The sequence below is a fragment of the Heterodontus francisci genome, chromosome 4 (assembly GCF_036365525.1).
Source record: "Heterodontus francisci isolate sHetFra1 chromosome 4, sHetFra1.hap1, whole genome shotgun sequence".
NCBI lineage: Eukaryota > Metazoa > Chordata > Chondrichthyes > Heterodontiformes > Heterodontidae > Heterodontus > Heterodontus francisci.
The window spans coordinates 58,124,331-58,143,899 of record NC_090374.1 but is presented as its reverse complement, the minus strand read 5'-3'; the positions used below and the strand labels follow the sequence as shown (position 1 = coordinate 58,143,899).

At 43.2% G+C, this 19,569-nt stretch overlaps 1 protein-coding gene across 2 annotated transcripts in view; it reads right to left on the bottom strand.

Moving 5' to 3' along the window:
- Positions 1-19,569, bottom strand: part of rasgrf2b (Ras protein-specific guanine nucleotide-releasing factor 2b) — a 323,823-nt gene that overhangs the window by 43,558 nt on the left and 260,696 nt on the right. For both annotated transcript variants that reach the window (XM_068028824.1, XM_068028826.1), the window contains one exon: positions 7,629-7,735. In XM_068028824.1, the coding sequence (XP_067884925.1) occupies positions 7,629-7,735 (107 nt within the window). The remainder of the gene's footprint in view (positions 1-7,628; positions 7,736-19,569) is intronic.

Here is a 19,569-nt window from a genome sequence, read left to right as displayed (position 1 = left end):
CAAGAGTGCCGCACACCATCTACAAAATCACGTTCCAGTCATTACATTGGAAATAATTACATTTAAATTCAAATAGCATTTCATTGATTTAAATTACTTTCCCGTCACGTTGGGGCATCAATGCCGCCATGGTATGCCCCCACCTCTGACAAAATCGGAAAACTACAGAACAATGTCATATTTCATGGCGGACGACTCAGCTGCAATTCTCTGTCCCTCCACGTCACTGGACATGTTTTAAACAACAGCGCAAATTCAGCCCTTTAAGTGCATAGTCAAGCATTTTTAAATGTGACGAGGCTTTCTGCCCCTACAACTCTTTCAGGCAGTGAGTTCCAGATCCCCACCACCCTCTGTGTGAATAATATCTCCTCAACTCCCCTCTATTTCTTCTACCAATTACTTTAAATCTATGTCCCCTGGTTACTGATCTCTCTGCTAAGGTAAATAGGTCATTGAATCATAGATAGTGTATGGCACAGAAAGTGGCCACTTGGTCCATTGTGTCTGTGCCGGCCGAAAAGAAAAGCCACCCGGTCCAATACCACTTTCCAGCATTTGGTCCGTAGCCCTGCAGGTTACGGCACTTCAGGTGCACATCCAGGTACCTTTTAAATGAAATGAGGCTTTCAGCCTCTACCACCCTTTCAGGCAACAAGTTCCAGACCCCCACCACCCTCTGGTTGAAAAAAGTTTTACTCATCTCTCCTCTAATCATTTTACCAATCACTTTAAATCGATGCCCCCTTGTCACTGACCCCTCTGCTAAGGTAAATAGGCCCTTTCCATCCACTCTATCCAGGCCCCTCACAATTTTGTACATTTCAATCAAATCTCCCCTCAGCCTTCTCTGTTCCAAGGAGAACAACTCCAGCCTATCCAATCTTTCCTCATAGCTGCATTTTTCCAGTTCTGGCAACATCCTTGTAAGTCTCCTCTGTACCCTCCCTAGTGTGATTACATCCTTTCTGTAATGAGGTGACCAGAACTGTACACAGTACTCAAGTTGTGGTTTAACTAATGTTTTATATAATTCCAGCTCTTACCTCGGCTAATAAAGGAAAGGATTCCATATGCCTTCTTAACCACTTTATCGACCTGTCCTGTTACCTTCAGGGATCTGTGTTCATACACTCCAAGGTTCCTTATTTCCTCTACACCTCTCAGTATCCTTCCATTTATTGTGTATTCCTTTGACTTGTTTGACTTCCTCAAATGCATCATCTCACACTTCTCTGGGTTAAATTCCATTTGCCACTTTTCTGCCCACCTGGCCGGTCCATTGATATCTTCCTGCAGTCTGCAGCTATCCTCCTCACTATTAACAATGTGGTCAATTTTTGTGTCGTCTGCAAATGTCTTGATCATTCCCCCTACATTTAGGTCCAAATCGTTAATATATACCACAAAACGCAGGGGGCCCAGTACTGAACCCTGTGGAACCCCACTGGAAACAGCCTTCCAGTCGCAAAAACACCCGTCAACAATTACCCTTTGTTATAAAAACAAAAAGTGCTGGAAATACTCAGCAGGTCTGGCAGCATCTGTGGAGAGAGAAGCAAAGTTAACGTTTCAGGTCTGTGACCTTTCATCAGAACTGGCAAAGATTGGTAAAGAATTAGGTTTTAAGCAATTGAAGGGGAGGGGGTGGGGGAGAGAACAAAGGGGAAGGTGTGTGATAGGGCAGAGGGAGATTAAATAACAAAGCTGTCCTGGGACAAAGGCAAAGAGCGTGTTAATGCTTGTGGTGAAAGACAAAGCATTAGTCCAGAGAAAGTGTTAATTGCAGAATAATGAGCAACTCTGACTACATGAAAAGCAGGCACATGGTTAAAAAAAGCCAGTCAGGCTCTGAAGTTATTGAACTCAAAGTTCAGTCTGCAAGGCTGTAGAGTGCCTAATCGAAAGATCAGGTGCTACTCCACGAGCTTGCACTGATGTTCACTGGAACCCTGGAGCAGGCCAAAGACAGAAGTGTTGGCATGAGAGCAGGGGGCAGTGTTGAAATGGCAAAGAACAAGAAGCTTGGGGTCATGCTTTCGGACTGACTGGAGGTGTTCCGCAAAGCGGTCACCCAATCTGCATTTGGTCTCCCCAATGTAGAGGAGACCACATTGTGAGCAGCAAATACAATATCCCAAATTGAAAGAAGTATAAGTAAATCACTGCTTCACCTGAAAGGAGTGTTTGGAGCCTTGGATAGTGAGGAGAAAGGAGGTAAAAGGGCAGGTATTACACCTCCTGTGATGAAGACCATAAGAACTAGGAGCAGGAGTAGGCAATTCAGCCCCTCGAGCCTGCTCTGCCATTCAATACGATCATGGCTGATCTCATCTCGGCCTCAACTCCACTTTCCTGCCCGTTCTCCATAACCCTTCAACCCTTTACTAATTAAAAATCTGTCTTATCTCCTCCTTAAATTTACTCGATGTCCCGGCATCCACCCGCACTCTGGGATAGTGAATTCCACAGACTCACGACCCTTTGAGAGAAGTAATTTCTCCTCATCTCTGTTTTAAATCTGCTACCCCTTATCCTAAAACTATGACCTCTCGTTCTAGATTGCCCCACAAGAGGAAACATCCTCCCTATGTCTACTTTGTCAATCCCCTTAATCATCTTATATACCTCAATTAAATCTCCTCTCATTCTTCTAAACTCTAGAGAGTAAAGGCCTAAACTGCTCAATCTCTCTTCATAAGACAAACCCCTCATCTCTGGAATCAATCTAGTGAACCTACTCAAGTAAGGGGACCAAAATTGTATGCAATACTCCAGGTGCGGTCTCACTAATGCCTTGTACAGTTGCAGCAACACTTCCCTACTTTTATACTCTATTCCTTTAGCAATAAATGCCAAAATTCCATTTACCTTCCATATTACCTGCTGCACATGAATATTACTTTTCTGCGATTCATGCACGAGGACACCCAGATCCCTCTGCTCGAAGCACTCTGAAGTTTCTCTCCATTTAGATAATAATTTGCCTTTCTATTCTTCCGACCAAAATGGCATGGGAAGGTGCCATAGGAAGGCAGACGAAGTGTCGTGGGTAATGGAGGAGTGGACCAGGTGGCGTGGAGGGAACGATCCCTTCGGAATGCTAACAGGGGAGGGGAGGGGAAGATGCGTTTGGTGGTGGCATCCGCTGGAGGTGGCGGAAATGGCGGAGGATGATCCTTTGGATGTGGAGGATGGTGGTAAGTGAGGACGAGGGGAACCCTGTCGTGGTTCTGGGAGGGAGGGGACAGGGTGAGGGCAGAAGTGTGGGAAATGGGCCGGACATGGTTGAGGGCCCTGTCAACCACAGTGGGGGGGAATCCTCAGTTGAGGAAAAAGGAAGACATGTCAGATGCGCTGCTGTGGAAGGTTGCATCATCAGAGCAGATGCATCAGAGACAGAGAAACTGGGAGAATGGAATGGAGTCCTTACAGGAGGCAGGGTGTGAAGAAGTATAGTCGAGGTAGTTGTGGGAGTTCGTGGGCTTAAAATGAATATTAGTAGACAGCCTATCCCCAGAGATGGAGACAGAGAAGTCAAGGAAGGGAAGGGAAGTGTCGGAGATTACCCTTTGTTTCCTGCCATTGAGCCAATTTTGTATCCAGCTTGCTACATTCCCCTGGATCCCATGGCCCTTTTTTTAAGCAGTCTGCCACGTGGGAACTTGTCAAAATCCATGTAAACCACATCAACTAAACTACCCTCATCAATCCTCCTTGTTACTTCCTCAAGAAATTCAATCAAGTTGGTCAGACACGATCTTCCCTTAACAAATCCATGCCTTTCTAAGTGACAGCTTATCCTGTGTCTCAGAATTGATTCCAATAATTTGCCCACCACTGAGATTGGACTGAACTGACTGGCCTGTTCCAAAGAAAACAACCTCAGCATATCCAATCTTTCTTCAGAGTTAATATTCCCCATTCCTGGCAATAGCATCTCCTCTGAACCCTTTTCAATGCGATCACATTCTTCCTGTAATGTGGTGACCAGAACTGTACACAGTATTCTAGCTGTGGCCTGAAGTATTGAAACCCATTGACTTCTAGTCAGCTGACTATTGCATATGCTCGGTTCCTACGCAGGGACTTTTGTAACTCTTAAGATTATTAATAATTCATTAACAATTGATCCTTGCATGCCAACCCTTAAAAGGCAGCCTTGGCAGCTGGCATTCAAAGAAGAAAAATGGCAAGAAACATGGCAGAGGCTGTGTTAACCTCATTTCAAATGTTTTACATGCACTTCCCCAAAAATACTGCTAGGCCTATCTCCAGAGATGCGATGAGGGAGATGTTTACATACGTTTCTTAATGAGTTCTTAAAAATCATACAAATAATAACTAATAGAAAAGTCACTTAGTATGCTGGTCTCTGTGAACAAGGAAAATGTTTTAAAAACTGCAAGCTTTGTAGCTCGTAAGATTAATGCAAATTTTCAGTTTACTGGATATTATTTGTTTCTATGGCTGTTTGTAAGACCATTCTCATGTAATGGGCGTCATCAAAATCAATCCCATCATTACATTCAGTTATTACCACAATAGTTTTATCAATTCTTAGCTCCTTTATAATCTGATTGCATCACAGCAATGAGGAAGGCTGAGAGTATACTAGCGCCTCAAGGTATTGTCAAATTGTCAAATATATTTCCACGCTCACAGAGGAGATCTGACATATTTGCCCTAAAAAATTTCAGGAAATTACAATATTCTGCTGTGGATTTTGAGTACCCACTGTAAAGTGGCTGTCAAACTCCTATTCAAACAAACCAACAGCGCCTCTCATTAATTTGATTCAGTCAAAGATTTGGCTAGCGTTTGAGAGAAAAAGAAAATCCCTTGAGGGTTTTAATGCAGGATAGACACCACCTTGCTCTATCTCTTATATTTGTAGTCATTTAATCGGATAAGGCAAAGAGACTGCAAATATGGTAAGGCTGGGAAAAAATGTATAATTTACATAGAATATTATCAGTCAGCCAATTTGAAATCAGTGCAGGTATCAAAAATTAAAATTAAAATGCATTTTTTAATCCCTGGTGAAACTAGTTCCTTCTCCTGACATTATTTTTGAGATCAGGAACTGCTGGATGGAGCATTTTTATTCTATAATGACCAATTAATGGGCACTTTCTGTGTCAATGTAGTCACATCAATGTAAAAGGTGCAGTGTGACAGACAAGTGAACTTGCCAAACTGACCGTTCTGATTATGGGTTATCACCAAAAATATGAACTTGCCTTTTCTCTTTACTGAGGATGACAGAATGCTGTATTTTTGCAGTATCTTCTGCTTTTGTGGCAGAGCGATGCTACTTTACTTGTGTTCTATTTCACAGAGTTCAGAGCGATTTAGTCCCTACAGTCCAGTCTGGAATACAATCTGTACCAGATTGGTCATCAGAGGCAATGCAAAACAGACGAAAACGACTTGGCAGCCCGTTTTACAGCCTCGTGATTTTCTATTCCATTGAAGCCAATTTGTTATTGTCCATTTTGCACTACTTCAATTTCACTCTAATAATGTGTCAAACTTTATAGTGTAAGTGGGGTTTAGTAGGCATTAGGACTTGGAAAAAGACCTTGTGCCCACTTTCAGCCATCCTTTTCTCTCACAGTTTAACATTGGCATAACTAGATGTCAAGGCCCCAGAGCATATCAAAATAAGAAAAGGGTTCTGCAAGAAGTGCAGGACTCTAAAATGAATATGTTATTCATTACTTTAAATAGTTCTGGCTTCTGCTGTGCATGACTACAGAGAAGGCCGATGTAATATGGTTGTCAGTGCGCTTCCAGCTTGAAATTATCATGTGCTTTCTCTTGCCATACTGGAGACTTAGGTGCCCATTTAGCACCCAAACAACAGGCATGGCGTGATCAAATTTCTAGGCCCTAGTTGTTGTATAACAGTTTGTTTCAGCAGTTCTGAGAATCAGACTCTTTTGGCTGGTTTGGAGTCACCAGAACTAATACTTCTCCCTCCACCTGAACCTTCTCTATAATTCTCGGGGTGAAAGGGAATGGCAAGGGAATCAAAGATTATCAGGGGTAGATGGGAGTATGTTATTCGAGACAGAAACAGATCAGCCATGATTTTATTGAATGGCGGAGCAGGCTTGACGGGCCGAATGGCCTACTTCTGCTCCTAATTCGTATGGTCATATGGGGTATAAGTAGGTATTCAGAAACATTCTATCCCAAGGAATAAGGGCCAAGAGAGGAGCTATAGGCATCATCAGATCAATCTCTGAGTCATACCATCCATCAAATTTGAATATGGACAATGAGTTATCACTGCATGCAATGCTGCTTTGTTCAAGGGGGGGAATTGTTAGGTGAGGTGCTAATTAGCAAACTTATTTTAAACAATGAAAAGGCTGTGTTAGGAATTGCGATTGTCAACTAAATCAAGAAATGATTCTCAGTAGAAAAGATTGGAGAATGTATCTTACTGGGAAGCAGAAGTGATATCAGGAAAAGATAAGACTCTGCTAGGGGCTCTGGTTCTTAGTACAAGGCTGGAGCAACCAAAGGTCTCAACGAAGCACTGTGCTACTGTATGACAGGTTTAAGTTCTTTTACACAGTGTCTCTTGACAACGCAGACTGATCGCTGAGTGGAAGATAAGTGAATGTGGAAGTAAAACAAGCACCTTTAGAAAATGCAAGAGAACTTTCTGTAATGTATATTATTACTAGAAATGTTAAACAGTGTATGCCTGAAGCATTCATCTCTTGAATTCACTTATCACTGACTCACTGTAGGTAAATTAATTTTATGGGGCTAATGGAAGCTCTGAAATAGCTCTGTCCCCAACCAGTGACACCAGTAGACATTAAAATAGCTGATTTTACTATTTTTTATGCTAGCTTATCAGGGTATTCTGGGAAAGAAGAATAAGATCAATATGGATTATGAAGGGCAATAACTTGAGTTATCCTTAGTTGGACCTATTAACCCGAGGTAATCTCTGGCAAAGATCATTTTATTTAAGATTTAAATGCTAATGCATTGAGAGATTTTTTGACATAGTCACACAATTGAAAAAACACTGCAGCAAAATTAGTTTGAGGCTGCAGCGCCTTTTTGAAATCTCATGTATTGAGGCTGATTTAAGGGAAATAAATTAGGACAGGACTGCCTCATATTTGTCACAGTCAGCTCATTTAAATATTTTCCTGTTGCTCCTGCTGAGTAGGGCATGGCATGTTGGAGTGTTGGGGTGGAATCAGGGAGCTGCTGGTTTTCCATGGCACATCTCAAACCACTTTCTACCCACACCTAGGTTTACCACTGTCAACTAAATGATTTTGTGCTTCATTCTAATCACACAAAAATATTTTCACCAAGAGTGCACAGTTACCATGTTCATAGCTCAAATTAAACCAAGCTACCTGCATGAATTATTAGTCCAACAATCTATCACATTACAACCACATTAGAGTAAGGAACATTTTAGTTTTTGATCAATCTCCATTGTAATCAAGTGTGCAAGAAACTTCATAGCAGAAAATGATTAACTCTTCAGAAAAGAACAACATGTTGTGGGAAATAGGTTATTTATGCAAAGGGAATTATTTGAATTCATGTTGTATGCACTATTCCAAAGGTCTAAAATTCTGTACCTGAGAGTGTTTGGAAACCCAGTGTCGAAGGACATTCAAAACACGATTTGTAGCTGCCCTACGTATTATAAATTCTTTGTCACACATGCGGTCTGAGTTGTTAAATCCTACAAAAAGGAGAAAAAAGACAGTTTTTGTATAACAGAACAGAGCCATTATTGATTGACTTTTATGTATCAGTATCGTACCATAAACAATCCCACAGAAAAGTTTACATTCAGGGTCAGCCTCTAACTAGCAGGCAGTAATAAGTTCTAGGAGAAGGAAATCAGGAGATTGACTTTGAGTACAGTAACAATGGGATATCTCTGTTAAATCTCCCATATTGACGATCCATTTAAACTCACCTTTGTGAGGGAAGGATGGTAAAATCAAAATATAAAGCAGATAGACTTTCCATTTGATAAGCCCCATATCTGCTGATGACATATTGGTCCAGAAATGTCTGGAAAATAATGACATGTTTATGGCACCTGCAATTATTAGTGAATAAACAAAAGCATTGTGTGTTGCAGAGGAGATATGCCAGGAGTTTCGATTCACCACGAATTGCTGGACATTTTGTGCCACTCTGCTCCACCGTTATCCTCGACAATATGAAAAAAATTGCAACCTCACTGTGAGCCTCACCATTGAAACTCATGGCATATTATGAAATTGCTAGATTTGCACTATAGTTGTGAAGTTATCTAGGTGCTGCCATTAGGGTTGGTAATTTATGCTGTAAGGATCCTGTTAATGACATGATATGTAGTCCCAACATGAAGCTCAACTTTGGAGACTCAGATAGGGACCAAATGAAGCTAAGGAGTCTCCCTCTAGCAGGTAGTAAATTGTTCCTAGAGGTTTTTTAAACTTTATCTTTTCTGTACTGGCAGTATTTTTGTGCCAGTCTTGTCACCCACACCTCCTGTTAGTATCAGAAGAAAATAATTTTCAGGATGCAAAGCTGTTTTGACATTCAGAAATGAAAATTAGATAGATTTTTATCACAGAATAATTTTGGGATACAATGTATGATTAAGAATGTACATTTCACATAGCTACCCAGCCAATCATGTGGTATTAATTGTCAAGGACCCAAACAAAACTGGTTTCCCACATTATCTTCTTCTGTTTGTTTTTGTTAATTTTTTTCTTGTATTTCCTTTCTGTCTCTTTTTCTGTCTTAACTCCATCTCTTTATTTCTCATTCTGTATCTAATATGACTCTAATTTACTCTATTTCCTTCTTTGTTGTTCACTGTATTTCTTTCTCCATCTTTAAATTTTTTTGGTTAAGGAGATACACCATTCACAAGGTCCCATAGACAGTGTCAATGTTGACACACTGTTATCAGTGTACATTTCCAGCAAATTACGGTGCAAATATAGTGCAATCTGAAGGATTCAGTAAAGAATCCCATGCACGGCTCTCACCATAAGATGTGCCATTCCAGCAACTTCAGTATCATTTTTACAACAATAGTGAGAAGTGTGTACACATGGTACAGTATTAAAGGAGATCCTAGACAAGGTATGTTTATAAGTGAATCTTGTAAATTACAGATTATTATTTTTTCTATAATGTATTAGGCCTTGAAATTCCATTATTTGGGGGGGAGGTGGGGGTGGGGGTGGTGGTGGAGGTGCACGTGACAAAACTGTTGTAGTTCTGTTGTAGGGAGCCAGAAATTGGGGGTTAGGTCAGATAAGGCAGAGACCAGAATTTTAGCAGTCCTCTGGAGACTCATCCATGAACTTCTTTTCGCCGATGACTGTGCTCTCCTGGCCGACAATCAGTCAGACCTGAAACGCATAACAACACATCTTTCTGAGGCAGCAAAACTCTTCGGACTAAAAATCAGTTTAAAGAAAACTGAAGTCCTGCATCAGCCTGCACCCCATGAAGAATACAGACCAACAAGCATTGTCATTGAGGGAACTGAGCTGAATGCCATCAAGCAATTTACTTATTTGGGGAGCATCATCTCGTTTGATGCCACCATAGACAAGGAAGTGGACAATAGGCTCTCAAAAGCAAACAGTACATTCGGCAGACTCTACAAATGAGTGTGGAGCAACCACATCCTCAGAGCACAGACCAAACTTGAAGTGTACAAAGCTGTAGTCCTCACCACCCTTCTGTATGGTGCCGAGTCATGGGTCCTATACCACCGTCGTGTACGCCTTCTAGAGCGCTTCCATCAGCGCTGTCTCCGCAGCATCCTAAAGATCTGCTGGCAGGACCGTATCACAAACATTGAAGCCCTGGAAACAGCCAACATCACCAGCAATGAGGCCATCCTCCTGCAAAGCCAACTGCATTGCATGGGTCACATTGCCCAGGTGGACGACAGTTGCCTGCCCAAGATCGTGTTGTATGGAGAGCTGACCACTGGCAAATGAAACAGAGGGGCCCCATGCAAACACTTCAAGGACTCCCTGAAGAAGTCCCCCTCTGTGTGCTACATTGACCATCGCCAATGGGAAACGCAGGCCATAGATTGTGATGCCTGGAGATGCTACATCAGGAGGACTACAGACACCTTTGAGACTGAGCAAAGAACCAGAATGAAAGAGAAAAGGAGGAGAAGGATAGATCCAATTGCCCCCAGCAGTAACTACTCCTTCACGTGAACCCGTTGTGGGAGAATCTGCCAGTCACTGAAAGGCCTGACGAGCCTCCAGCAGGCCTGCAACCGATGAGTACAGCCTTTCCAAAATCTTCATCCGTGAAGAAATGCCAAGAGGGGGGGAGACAGGCTGGGAGATGGGAGGGCTTATAAATTGTTGGTGGAAGGCCCGTCTTCCTGTCACTACGGGATATTCCCAGAAGTGGGAATGACAGCGGCGTGAACACCTGCCAACTGGAGGCAGGCTGCCAATTAATTCAATTAAGTGGCCAATTAGAGGCCACTTTACACCCCTGCTGGCATTTTACCGGTGTCAGGACGGGCCCCCGCTGCATGGGGAGACTGCCAGGTATATCGAGGCAGTCTCGCAGTGGCTTTCGGGGGTGGCGGGTGGGGGCCTTTCTTTCTGGCTCACAAAGGGGCCGCCCAGTGGCATGGCTGCCCCACAGCTCCAATGCTGCTGCTGCAGGGTTCACCCCTTCAATTGCTGGGGCCTGCCTGCCAGACTCCAGCACATTAAACAAAATTTCTTACTCGCCCTGCCTCAACATGGAGGTGCCCTCTCTTCCTCCCTGCAGCCTCAGCAGAAGTCACCTCTATCGGTGGTGCTGACGAGGCAGCTGGCCCTCTGAGGCAGGCCACCATTCTTAATTGGACAGCAGTCTCGGCGGCGGCTGGGAACCCGCTTTTGGTTCTGGAGGTGGGACTTTCTTGACTCTCGTAAAATTCCAGCTGGAGTTTCATTCATTCTACAATATACACTAAGCTCCAGTTGATGCTTTCGATAATTCTTTTCAATGAAATATATATTTAAAAACCTTTCAAATCTATTAATGTTTAAAAAAAAAGTCTCAGAGCTCACTGGCTGCTATCTGTCTTTGTTCCCCGAGTATGCAATGCTCTGTCCCCCAAGTGCTCCTTACTGCTTCTGCCTGCTCCTGTGCTGGTGAATGGCTTTTGGCAGAAGATTCAACCCCATCCTCAAAATGTAGCGTGTATGCAAATGACATGATAATGAGGGCAGAACCTGTTGAACCAGAATTCTTAATTTACACAAATTCTGATTTAAATTTAGAGCCAGGACATTGAGGGAGGAAATCAGGATGCACTTTTTTTTAAACACAAAGGGTAGTAGAAATCTGGAACTCTCTTCCCAACGGCTGTGGACGCTAGGTCAATTCAAGCTTTCGAGACTGAGGTTGATAGATTTTTCTTACATAAGGGTATCAGGACATATGATACAGTTATGATATGAGCTACAGCAGGTAAATGGAGTTGAAGTAGAGATCAGCCATGATCTAGGTGAATGGCAGAGCAAGCTTGAGGGGTTGAATGGCCTATTCCTGTTCCTACATTCTGAGAGCAATATAAAAATGGGGTAGTTTATCTGCACGACTAGACAAACCAGGGAAGTGACTGAGTTCATAGGCTTTGACCATTCACAGGCATTGTCTGAAATATCAGCTTTGCCTGGAGTGATTAGAAAAAATTTTTTTTGGGCTGTCCTGCTCAGAAAGATTTCTACAAGTTGTCATTCAGCAGTTTCAGGCAGGGAAACCTAATGCTTCCCACTCTTTTGCACTGAAGACCTTGCCCTAGGGTTCACCATTGGAATTCCCATGATGAAGGCAGAAATGCAGCAGGAGGATAAGGAAATGAGATACACGGAATAAAGCTACACCGAAACGGGAGACCAATTAGGAGGTGCCCTTTGACCAAAGTTGACAGACCATGTCACTCCCTTGAGAATATATCAGCAGAGATCAGCTCCTAAGTCCAAAAGGCCATCCTGCCTGCTCCCTATATTCATTAGAAGGATATTCAGGTCTGACTTCCTGAAGCATTCTTTGATCTGTCTGCAATCGTCTCACCCAGGTTTCCTGCTTGCTGCTGTGTTTCCATTGGTCCTTTAAGTAACAGCAGATTTTATGTCCAATTGCTCCATAGGTTTATGGTTTTCCCAGCTCCATTCTTCTCCCCCACCCACTGTATCCCTTTCCAGCCATTCAGGGCACATTTGGGTCCTATCTACTCACTCTCCATGAGTTTGCTGACACTGCCCCAGCGTATCTGAGGTGTTGCAGACTGAACTTGCAAAGCCTGCACACCTCCGTATATTCAAATTAGCTGACTTTGAAATGTAGGACAAGGTCAGGGCTGGGATGTCATGGCAACAACAACAACAACAACTTGTACTACCCTGTTTCACATCTGGTGCCTTAGTTTTTATATACGGCTGTCCAAGCACATTTTTGAAGGCACAGTATAGTGTCAAATATATCTGATATAACTTGATTCATAAATAGTATTTTGTTTTAAACTGTAACTTCTATAGGGACTTGGCTTGCAGTGTTAGTGTAAGACTGATACAAGCTGGGATAGGGAGGTGTAGGCTCAATTAACTATGATGATTACTATCCGATTGCCAATCCTCTGGTCTTTCATTCTTATTTGTCATCCTTAAACACAGCTTTCAGCCCGCTACAACTGCTACAGGAAAAAAACAGAGTCATTGAAGAACAAACCCTTTATTTAAGATAAAACCCAATCAGCTGTTCAAAGCTTAATTTCCACTGGAGCCCTGGAAGCAAGATCACAAAATACAACGGTAAAATGAAAAGGAAATCTACGTGTAAGATAAGACAGAGTAGCAAATAAAAAGATAACCTAAAAATGTAATTATACTGATGTTGCAAATCCAGATTAGCTTCACAAGTGCTGAACACTCAGAATATAGCAATAGAGGAATGAAGTAGTTAGATCAAGTGATTGCATCCACCACGTTTACTTAGATAAGGCTGTATCACTGACCACAAGGGCTTGCTTCAGGTGAAAACGCAGCAAATAGCTTGGTACCATTTTGACACAAATGAGTGCAAAATTAAAAACTCCTATGTATGAAATAGAATGTAGGGCCTTCACCTTCTGTAAGGAGAAAAAGGTTCTAAAAAGGAATGGAGTCTAGGAATGAAACATTAGTTCTGGCTGGCTGAAAGCTAAAAAAATCTTTTCTTTGAAAAAAGTAAATGACCTTTTTAATGCAAGCACAGAACAAATTACAAAGAGTCTGCTACTCCCTTCCTCAATCTGCTGAAGGTATTGATATAACAGAGGGTTGTAAGAGGCACGGTTGGCATGTGGGCCTTATATGGGTGTCATTAAAATTGTGGTTTATACAAATTCTCACTGATAAATTCCTGTTTTTTTCCAGTTTGGTGTATTGTATGTAATTCTGCAATGATGAGGATTATGTGATTTCCTTCCTGTCTGCACCTTGCCATGTGAAGTTTTAAAAATTGTAAAATGCAAGCTGAATAACAATATGAAAACAAAATCAAAATGCTGCCCTGTAAAGACCTCCATTTGCGCAGTAACAGCTAAACAAACAAATTAAGAAGAAATTAAAAATTTGTAAATTGCTGGTTTGTTTTGATCCCATGAATCTGTTGCACTACCTCATTGTTTCAAAGAACAAAGAACAGTACAGCACAGGAACAGGCCATTCGGCCCTCCAAGCCCACGCCGATCATGATGCCTGCCTAAACTAAAACCTTCTGCACTTCCGGGGTCCGTATCCCTCTATTCCCATCCTATTCATGTATTTGTCAAGATGCCTCTTAAACGTCGCTATCGTACCTGCTTCCACCACCTCCCCTGGCAGCAAGTTCCAGGCACTCAGTACCCTCTGTGTAAAGAACTTGCCTCGCACGTCCCCTCTAAACTTTGCCCCTCTCACCTTAAACCTATGTCCCCTAGTAACTGACTCTTCCACCCTAGGAAAAAGCTTCTGACTAGCCACTCTGTCCATGCCGCTCATAACTTTGTAAACCTCTATCATGTCGCCCCTCCACCTCTGTCGTTCCAGTGAAAACAATCCGTGTTTATCCAACCTCTCCTCATAGCTAATGCCCTCCAGACCAGGCAACATCCTGGTAAACCTCTTCTGTACCCTCTCCAAAGCCTCCACATCCTTCTGGTAGTGTGGTGACCAGAATTGCACGCAATATTCTAAGTGTGGTCTAACTAAGGTTCTGTACAGCTGCAGCATGACTTGCCAATTTTTATACTCTATGCCCCGACCGATGAAGGCAAGCATGCTGTATGCCTTCTTGACTACCTTATCCACCTGCGTTGCCACTTTCAGTGACCTGTGGACCTGTACGCCCAGATCTCTCTGCCTGTCAATACTCCTAAGGGCTCTGCCATTTCCTGTATACTTCCCACCTGCATTAGACCTTCCAAAATGCATTACCTCACATTTGTCCGGATTAAACTCCATCTGCCATTTCTCCGCCCAAGTCTCCAACCGATCTATATCCTGCGGTATCCTCTGACAATCCTCAACACTGTCCGCAACTCCACCAATCTTTGTGTCGTCCGCAAACTTACTAATCAGACCAGCTACATTTTCCTCCAAATCATTTATATATAATACAAACAGCAAAGGTCCCAGCACTGATCCCTGCGGAACACCACTAGTGACATCCCTCCATTCAGTTTCATCCAGCTTAGCTGATAATGAGAGAATGTTTCCAGAATGTTTCAAGATTTCGGGTGAATAAACCTGGGCAAACATAGTTAGATGCAACTTCTGTGAGCAGACGCTTGCCAGAACTTTTGGAAGTGTCACTGAGGCTCATAACAGTGGTGTCTGTGAACTGTATAAATAATTGAAGATTGTTGTTTACTGTAACTGGACCTTTTTGTTGGTCTCTTGCTTGTTTTTTTGGTAGTGTAAGTGAAGTGATTTTACTTACTCTAAATTCACCAGATTTCTGCATCTACATTTCTTCTCCTGGTATTTGACGCTAAAAATAAAGGCTGAGAATTTCCTCAGAGCTATTCCCGCTCCTCCACTCTAACTTCACTGGGCAGGCAGCAGAAACGCTGGGCTGAATTTTATCAGCCCCTCAATGCCGTAGCTTGTGGCGGGGAGGCCCATAAAATGCTCGTGAGAGCGGTCGCCACAACCCACGGTGCTGAGAAGGCCCGCTGGACATTAGCAGTGGCGGCGAGACCTTGATGTGGCCCCCCCACCACCGCCAAGCGGCGGGGCCTTCATTAAAATACTGAAATTAGATAAATTAACATGCAAATAAACTTAGCTGCTGCCGCCGGCCGTCCCACACCGATTTTACAGCCAACCGGTCACAACTCACGCGCCTTCGGAAGTTAGAGTTCCGAGGCGAGACACTGGTGGGGAGGGGGGAAGGAATAAAATTATCAGAGCGGCGGGAGGGGGGGAACGGGGAAAATTATTCCTATTGGTTGTGGGGATGGTGGGAGGGGGTTGAGGGTCAAAGATACTGAAGATCATGGGGGTGGTGGTGGGGGGGGAAGTTCGGAATTTCAAAAAGTGTTTTTTTGGGGGGGTTAGGTCAACTTATGTATTGAGGACTTAATGGGGGTGGGGGGTGGGAGAGGGGATTCAAACTTAAATTAAACTTTTATTGACTTTTTTATCACAACGGCACCTTTAAATATTTATATCTCTCATGAAGGGCTTGAAGTCCTTTTAAAATGGCGCCGGTGCATGCACAGTGGCACTGGATGCCGTTGCCGTGGCGGCCACCCCCGATGACATAGTGGGGGCAGCCACTCTGCCCTCTCCATTTAAATGAGGCCCGTGCGTAATATTGCAGGGACTGCGTGGCGGCACTTCCATGTCAGAAGGCCGCCGACTTCACAGCGCACCATTGCGCGTTGATAAAATTCAGCCCACTAAGTATACTCACAAACGGGGTTTCCACTGAAGAAATTACAGCAGTGGACTGGAGCAGAGCGGGAGCAGCTCCGAGGAAATTCCCAGTCAAAAACTGAACAGAACCTGAAAAAAACCTGGGTTGTTAAATCAGCAACAAAAACTGACTGGAAGGGTCCGATTTTAACTCTGTATGAGTGAATAGATTTTGAATGAGTTAAAATCTCATCCTAAAGGTCCTTAATAATGAAGCACGATACCAACTCTTTGCTATTTTTCCCTTCTTTTAACAAGCCTCTTTCTCAATCTTTTAATATTTCTGTTTGTTTTCCTTTTCTAATTTAAATTACTTCTCTTACTTTACCGCAGTTCTCTTTTTATACAGCTCTCAATTTAATGGCAAGTTTGACATAGCAGTTATTTCTTCAAAGAACTGAATAATTGAGGAGTGAAATGCAAACGGTACGGTGGGACACAAGATGACAACTGGGGCATTTAAGGCAGCGCTAATTGATTCATTTATCAGCTTTCTTTCACAACAAACACCTGAATTCCAGAATAAAATCAAAATACCGCGGATGCCGGAAATCTGAAATAAAAACAGAAATAAAAACAGATGAAAGGTTCTGATGAAAGGTCACAGACCTTAAACATTGGGCTGAATTTTACGCTGCACCTGGTGGCGCTGCTGGGACTAAGAGCTGATTGGCCGGCAGCTCACTGAGGCGGGACCTCCTCCCTCAAGTGGGTGGAAGTCCCACCTCGGGACAATTAAAGCCCGGGAATTCGTGAAATATGGGACGGATCCCCAGGCGAGGCGGAAGTGGGCTCGCCACCGACTTTTGCGTAGGTGACGAATTCCCGTCTGCCTATGGTAAAATCCAGCCTATTAACTCTGTTTCTCTCTCCACAGATGCTGCCAGACCTCCTGAATTTTTCCAGAACTTTCTGTTTTTATACCCGAATTCCAGACTTATATTCCCACACATCTATTTATCTATTTATACCCTATTTAGGTGCAAGGAAGGTAATGTAGATACATAAACAAAAATCCAAACTGCATAAATTAAACCATAGAACCATAGAAAAATTACAGACAGAAGTAGGCCATTCAGCCCGTCATGTCCTTGCCTGCCAAAAAAACTAGCTGCCCAATCTAAGCCCATCTTCCAGCACCTGGTCCATAGCCTTGCCGGTTATAGCACTTCAGGTGCATGTCTTTTAAAAGAATTGAGGGTTTCTGCCTCCACCACTGTTCCTGGCAGTGAATTCCAGACACCCACCACCCTCTGGGTGAAAAAGTTTTTCCTCATGTCCCCTCTAATCCTTCTACCAATCACCTTAAATCTGTGCTCCCTGGTAATTGACCTCTCTGCTAGGGGGAAACAGGTCCTTCCTGTTTACTCTATCTAGACTCCTCATAATTTTGTACACCTCAATTAAGTCACCCCTCAGCCTCCACTGTTCTAAGGAAAACAACCGTAGCTTATCCAATTTTTCCTCATAGCTGCAACTTTCAAGTCCTGGCACCATTCTTGTAAATCTCTTCTGTACTCTCATCCGAGCAATTATGTTCTTTCTGTAATGTGGTGACCAGAAGTGTATGCAATACTCCCAACTGTGGCCGAACCAGCATTTTATACAGTTCCAGTATTACATCCTTGCTTTTGAATTCTACACCTTGGTCAATAAAGGAAAGCATTCCATATGCTTTCTTCACCACTCTATCTACCTGTCCTGCCACCTTCAGGGACCTGTGGACATGCACTTCGAGGTCTCTCACTTCTTCTACCCTTCTCAATATCCCCCCATTTACTGTGTATTCCCTCGCTTTATTTGCCCTCCCCAAATGCATTACTAATCTGGATTGAATTCCATTTGCCACTTTTCCACGCATTCAACCAAACCACTGATATCTTTCTGGAGTCTACGCTATCCTCTTCATTAGCAACTACACAGCCAATTTTTGTGTCATCAGCAAATTTCCCAATCATGCCTCCCACATTTAAGTCCAAATCATTAATATATACCACAAACAGCAAGGGACCCAACACTGAACCCTGTGGTAATAAAAACAAGAAATGCTGGAACCACTCAGCAGGTCTGGCAGCATCTGTGAAAAGAGAAGCAGAGTTAACGTTTCGGGTCAGTGACCGTTCATCGGAACTGACAAATATTAGAAAAGTCACAGGTTATAAGCAAGTGAGGTGGGGGTGGGGCAAGAGATAACAAAGGAGGTCCAGATTGGACCAGGCCACATAGCTGAACAAAACGTCACGGAGCAAAGGCAAACAATATGTTAATGGTGTGTTGAAAGACAAAGCATTAGTACAGATTAGGTGTTAATACACTGAATATTGAACAGCAGCAAGTGCAAACCTGAAGAAAAACAGTGGGTAAGCAAACTGAACAAACTAAGATGAAATGAAATAAATGCAAAAAAAAGATTGTAAAAAATGTAAAAAAGAATGTAAAAAAAGGAAGAAAAAATAACTAAAAATGAAAGTAAAATGGGGGGCTGTCATGCTCTGAAATTATTGAACTCAATGTTCAGTCCGGCAGGCTGTAGTGTGCCTAATCAGTAGATCAGATGCTGTTCCTCGAGCTTGCGTTGATGTTCACTGGAACATTGCAGCAATCCCAGGACAGAGATGTGAGCATGAGAGGAGGGGGGAGTATTGAAATGGCAAGCTCAGGGTCCTAGAATTAGAATTAGAATTAGAACATTACAGCGCAGTACAGGCCCTTCGGCCCTCGATGTTGCGCCGACCTGTGAAACCATCTGACCTACACTATTCCATTTTCATCCATATGTCTGTCCAATGACCACTTAAATGCCCTTAAAGTTGGCGAGTCTACTACTGTTGCAGGCAGGGCGTTCCACGCCCCTACTACTCTCTGAGTAAAGAAACTACCTCTGACATCTGTCCTATATCTATCACCCCTCAACTTAAAGCTATGTCCCCTCGTGTTTGCCATCACCATCCGAGGAAAAAGACTCTCACTATCCACCCTATCTAACCCTCTGATTATCTTATATGTCTCTATTAAGTCACCTCTCCTCCTCCTTCTCTCCAACGAAAACAACCTCAAGTCCCTCAGCCTTTCCTCGTAAGACCTTCCCTCCATACCAGGCAACATCCAAGTAAATCTCCTCTGCACCCTTTCCATAGCTTCCACATCCTTCCTATAATGCGGTGACCAGAACTGCACGCAATACTCCAGGTGCGGTCTCACCAGAGTTTTGTACAGCTGCAGCATGACCTCGTGGCTCCGAAACTCGATCCCCCTACTAATAAAAGCTAACACACCATATGCCTTCTTAACAGCCCTATTAACCTGGGTAGCAACCTTCAGGAATTTATGCACCTGGACACCAAGATCTCTCTGTTCATCTACACTACCAAGAATCTTCCCATTAGCCCAGTACTCTGCATTGCTGTTACTCCTTCCAAAGTGAATCACCTCGCACTTTTCCGCATTAAACTCCATTTGCCATCTCTCAGCCCAGCTCTGCAGCCTATCTATGTCCCTCTGTACCCTACAACATCCTTCGGCACTATCCACAACTCCACCGACCTTCGTGTCATCCGCAAATTTACTAACCCACCCTTCTACACCCTCT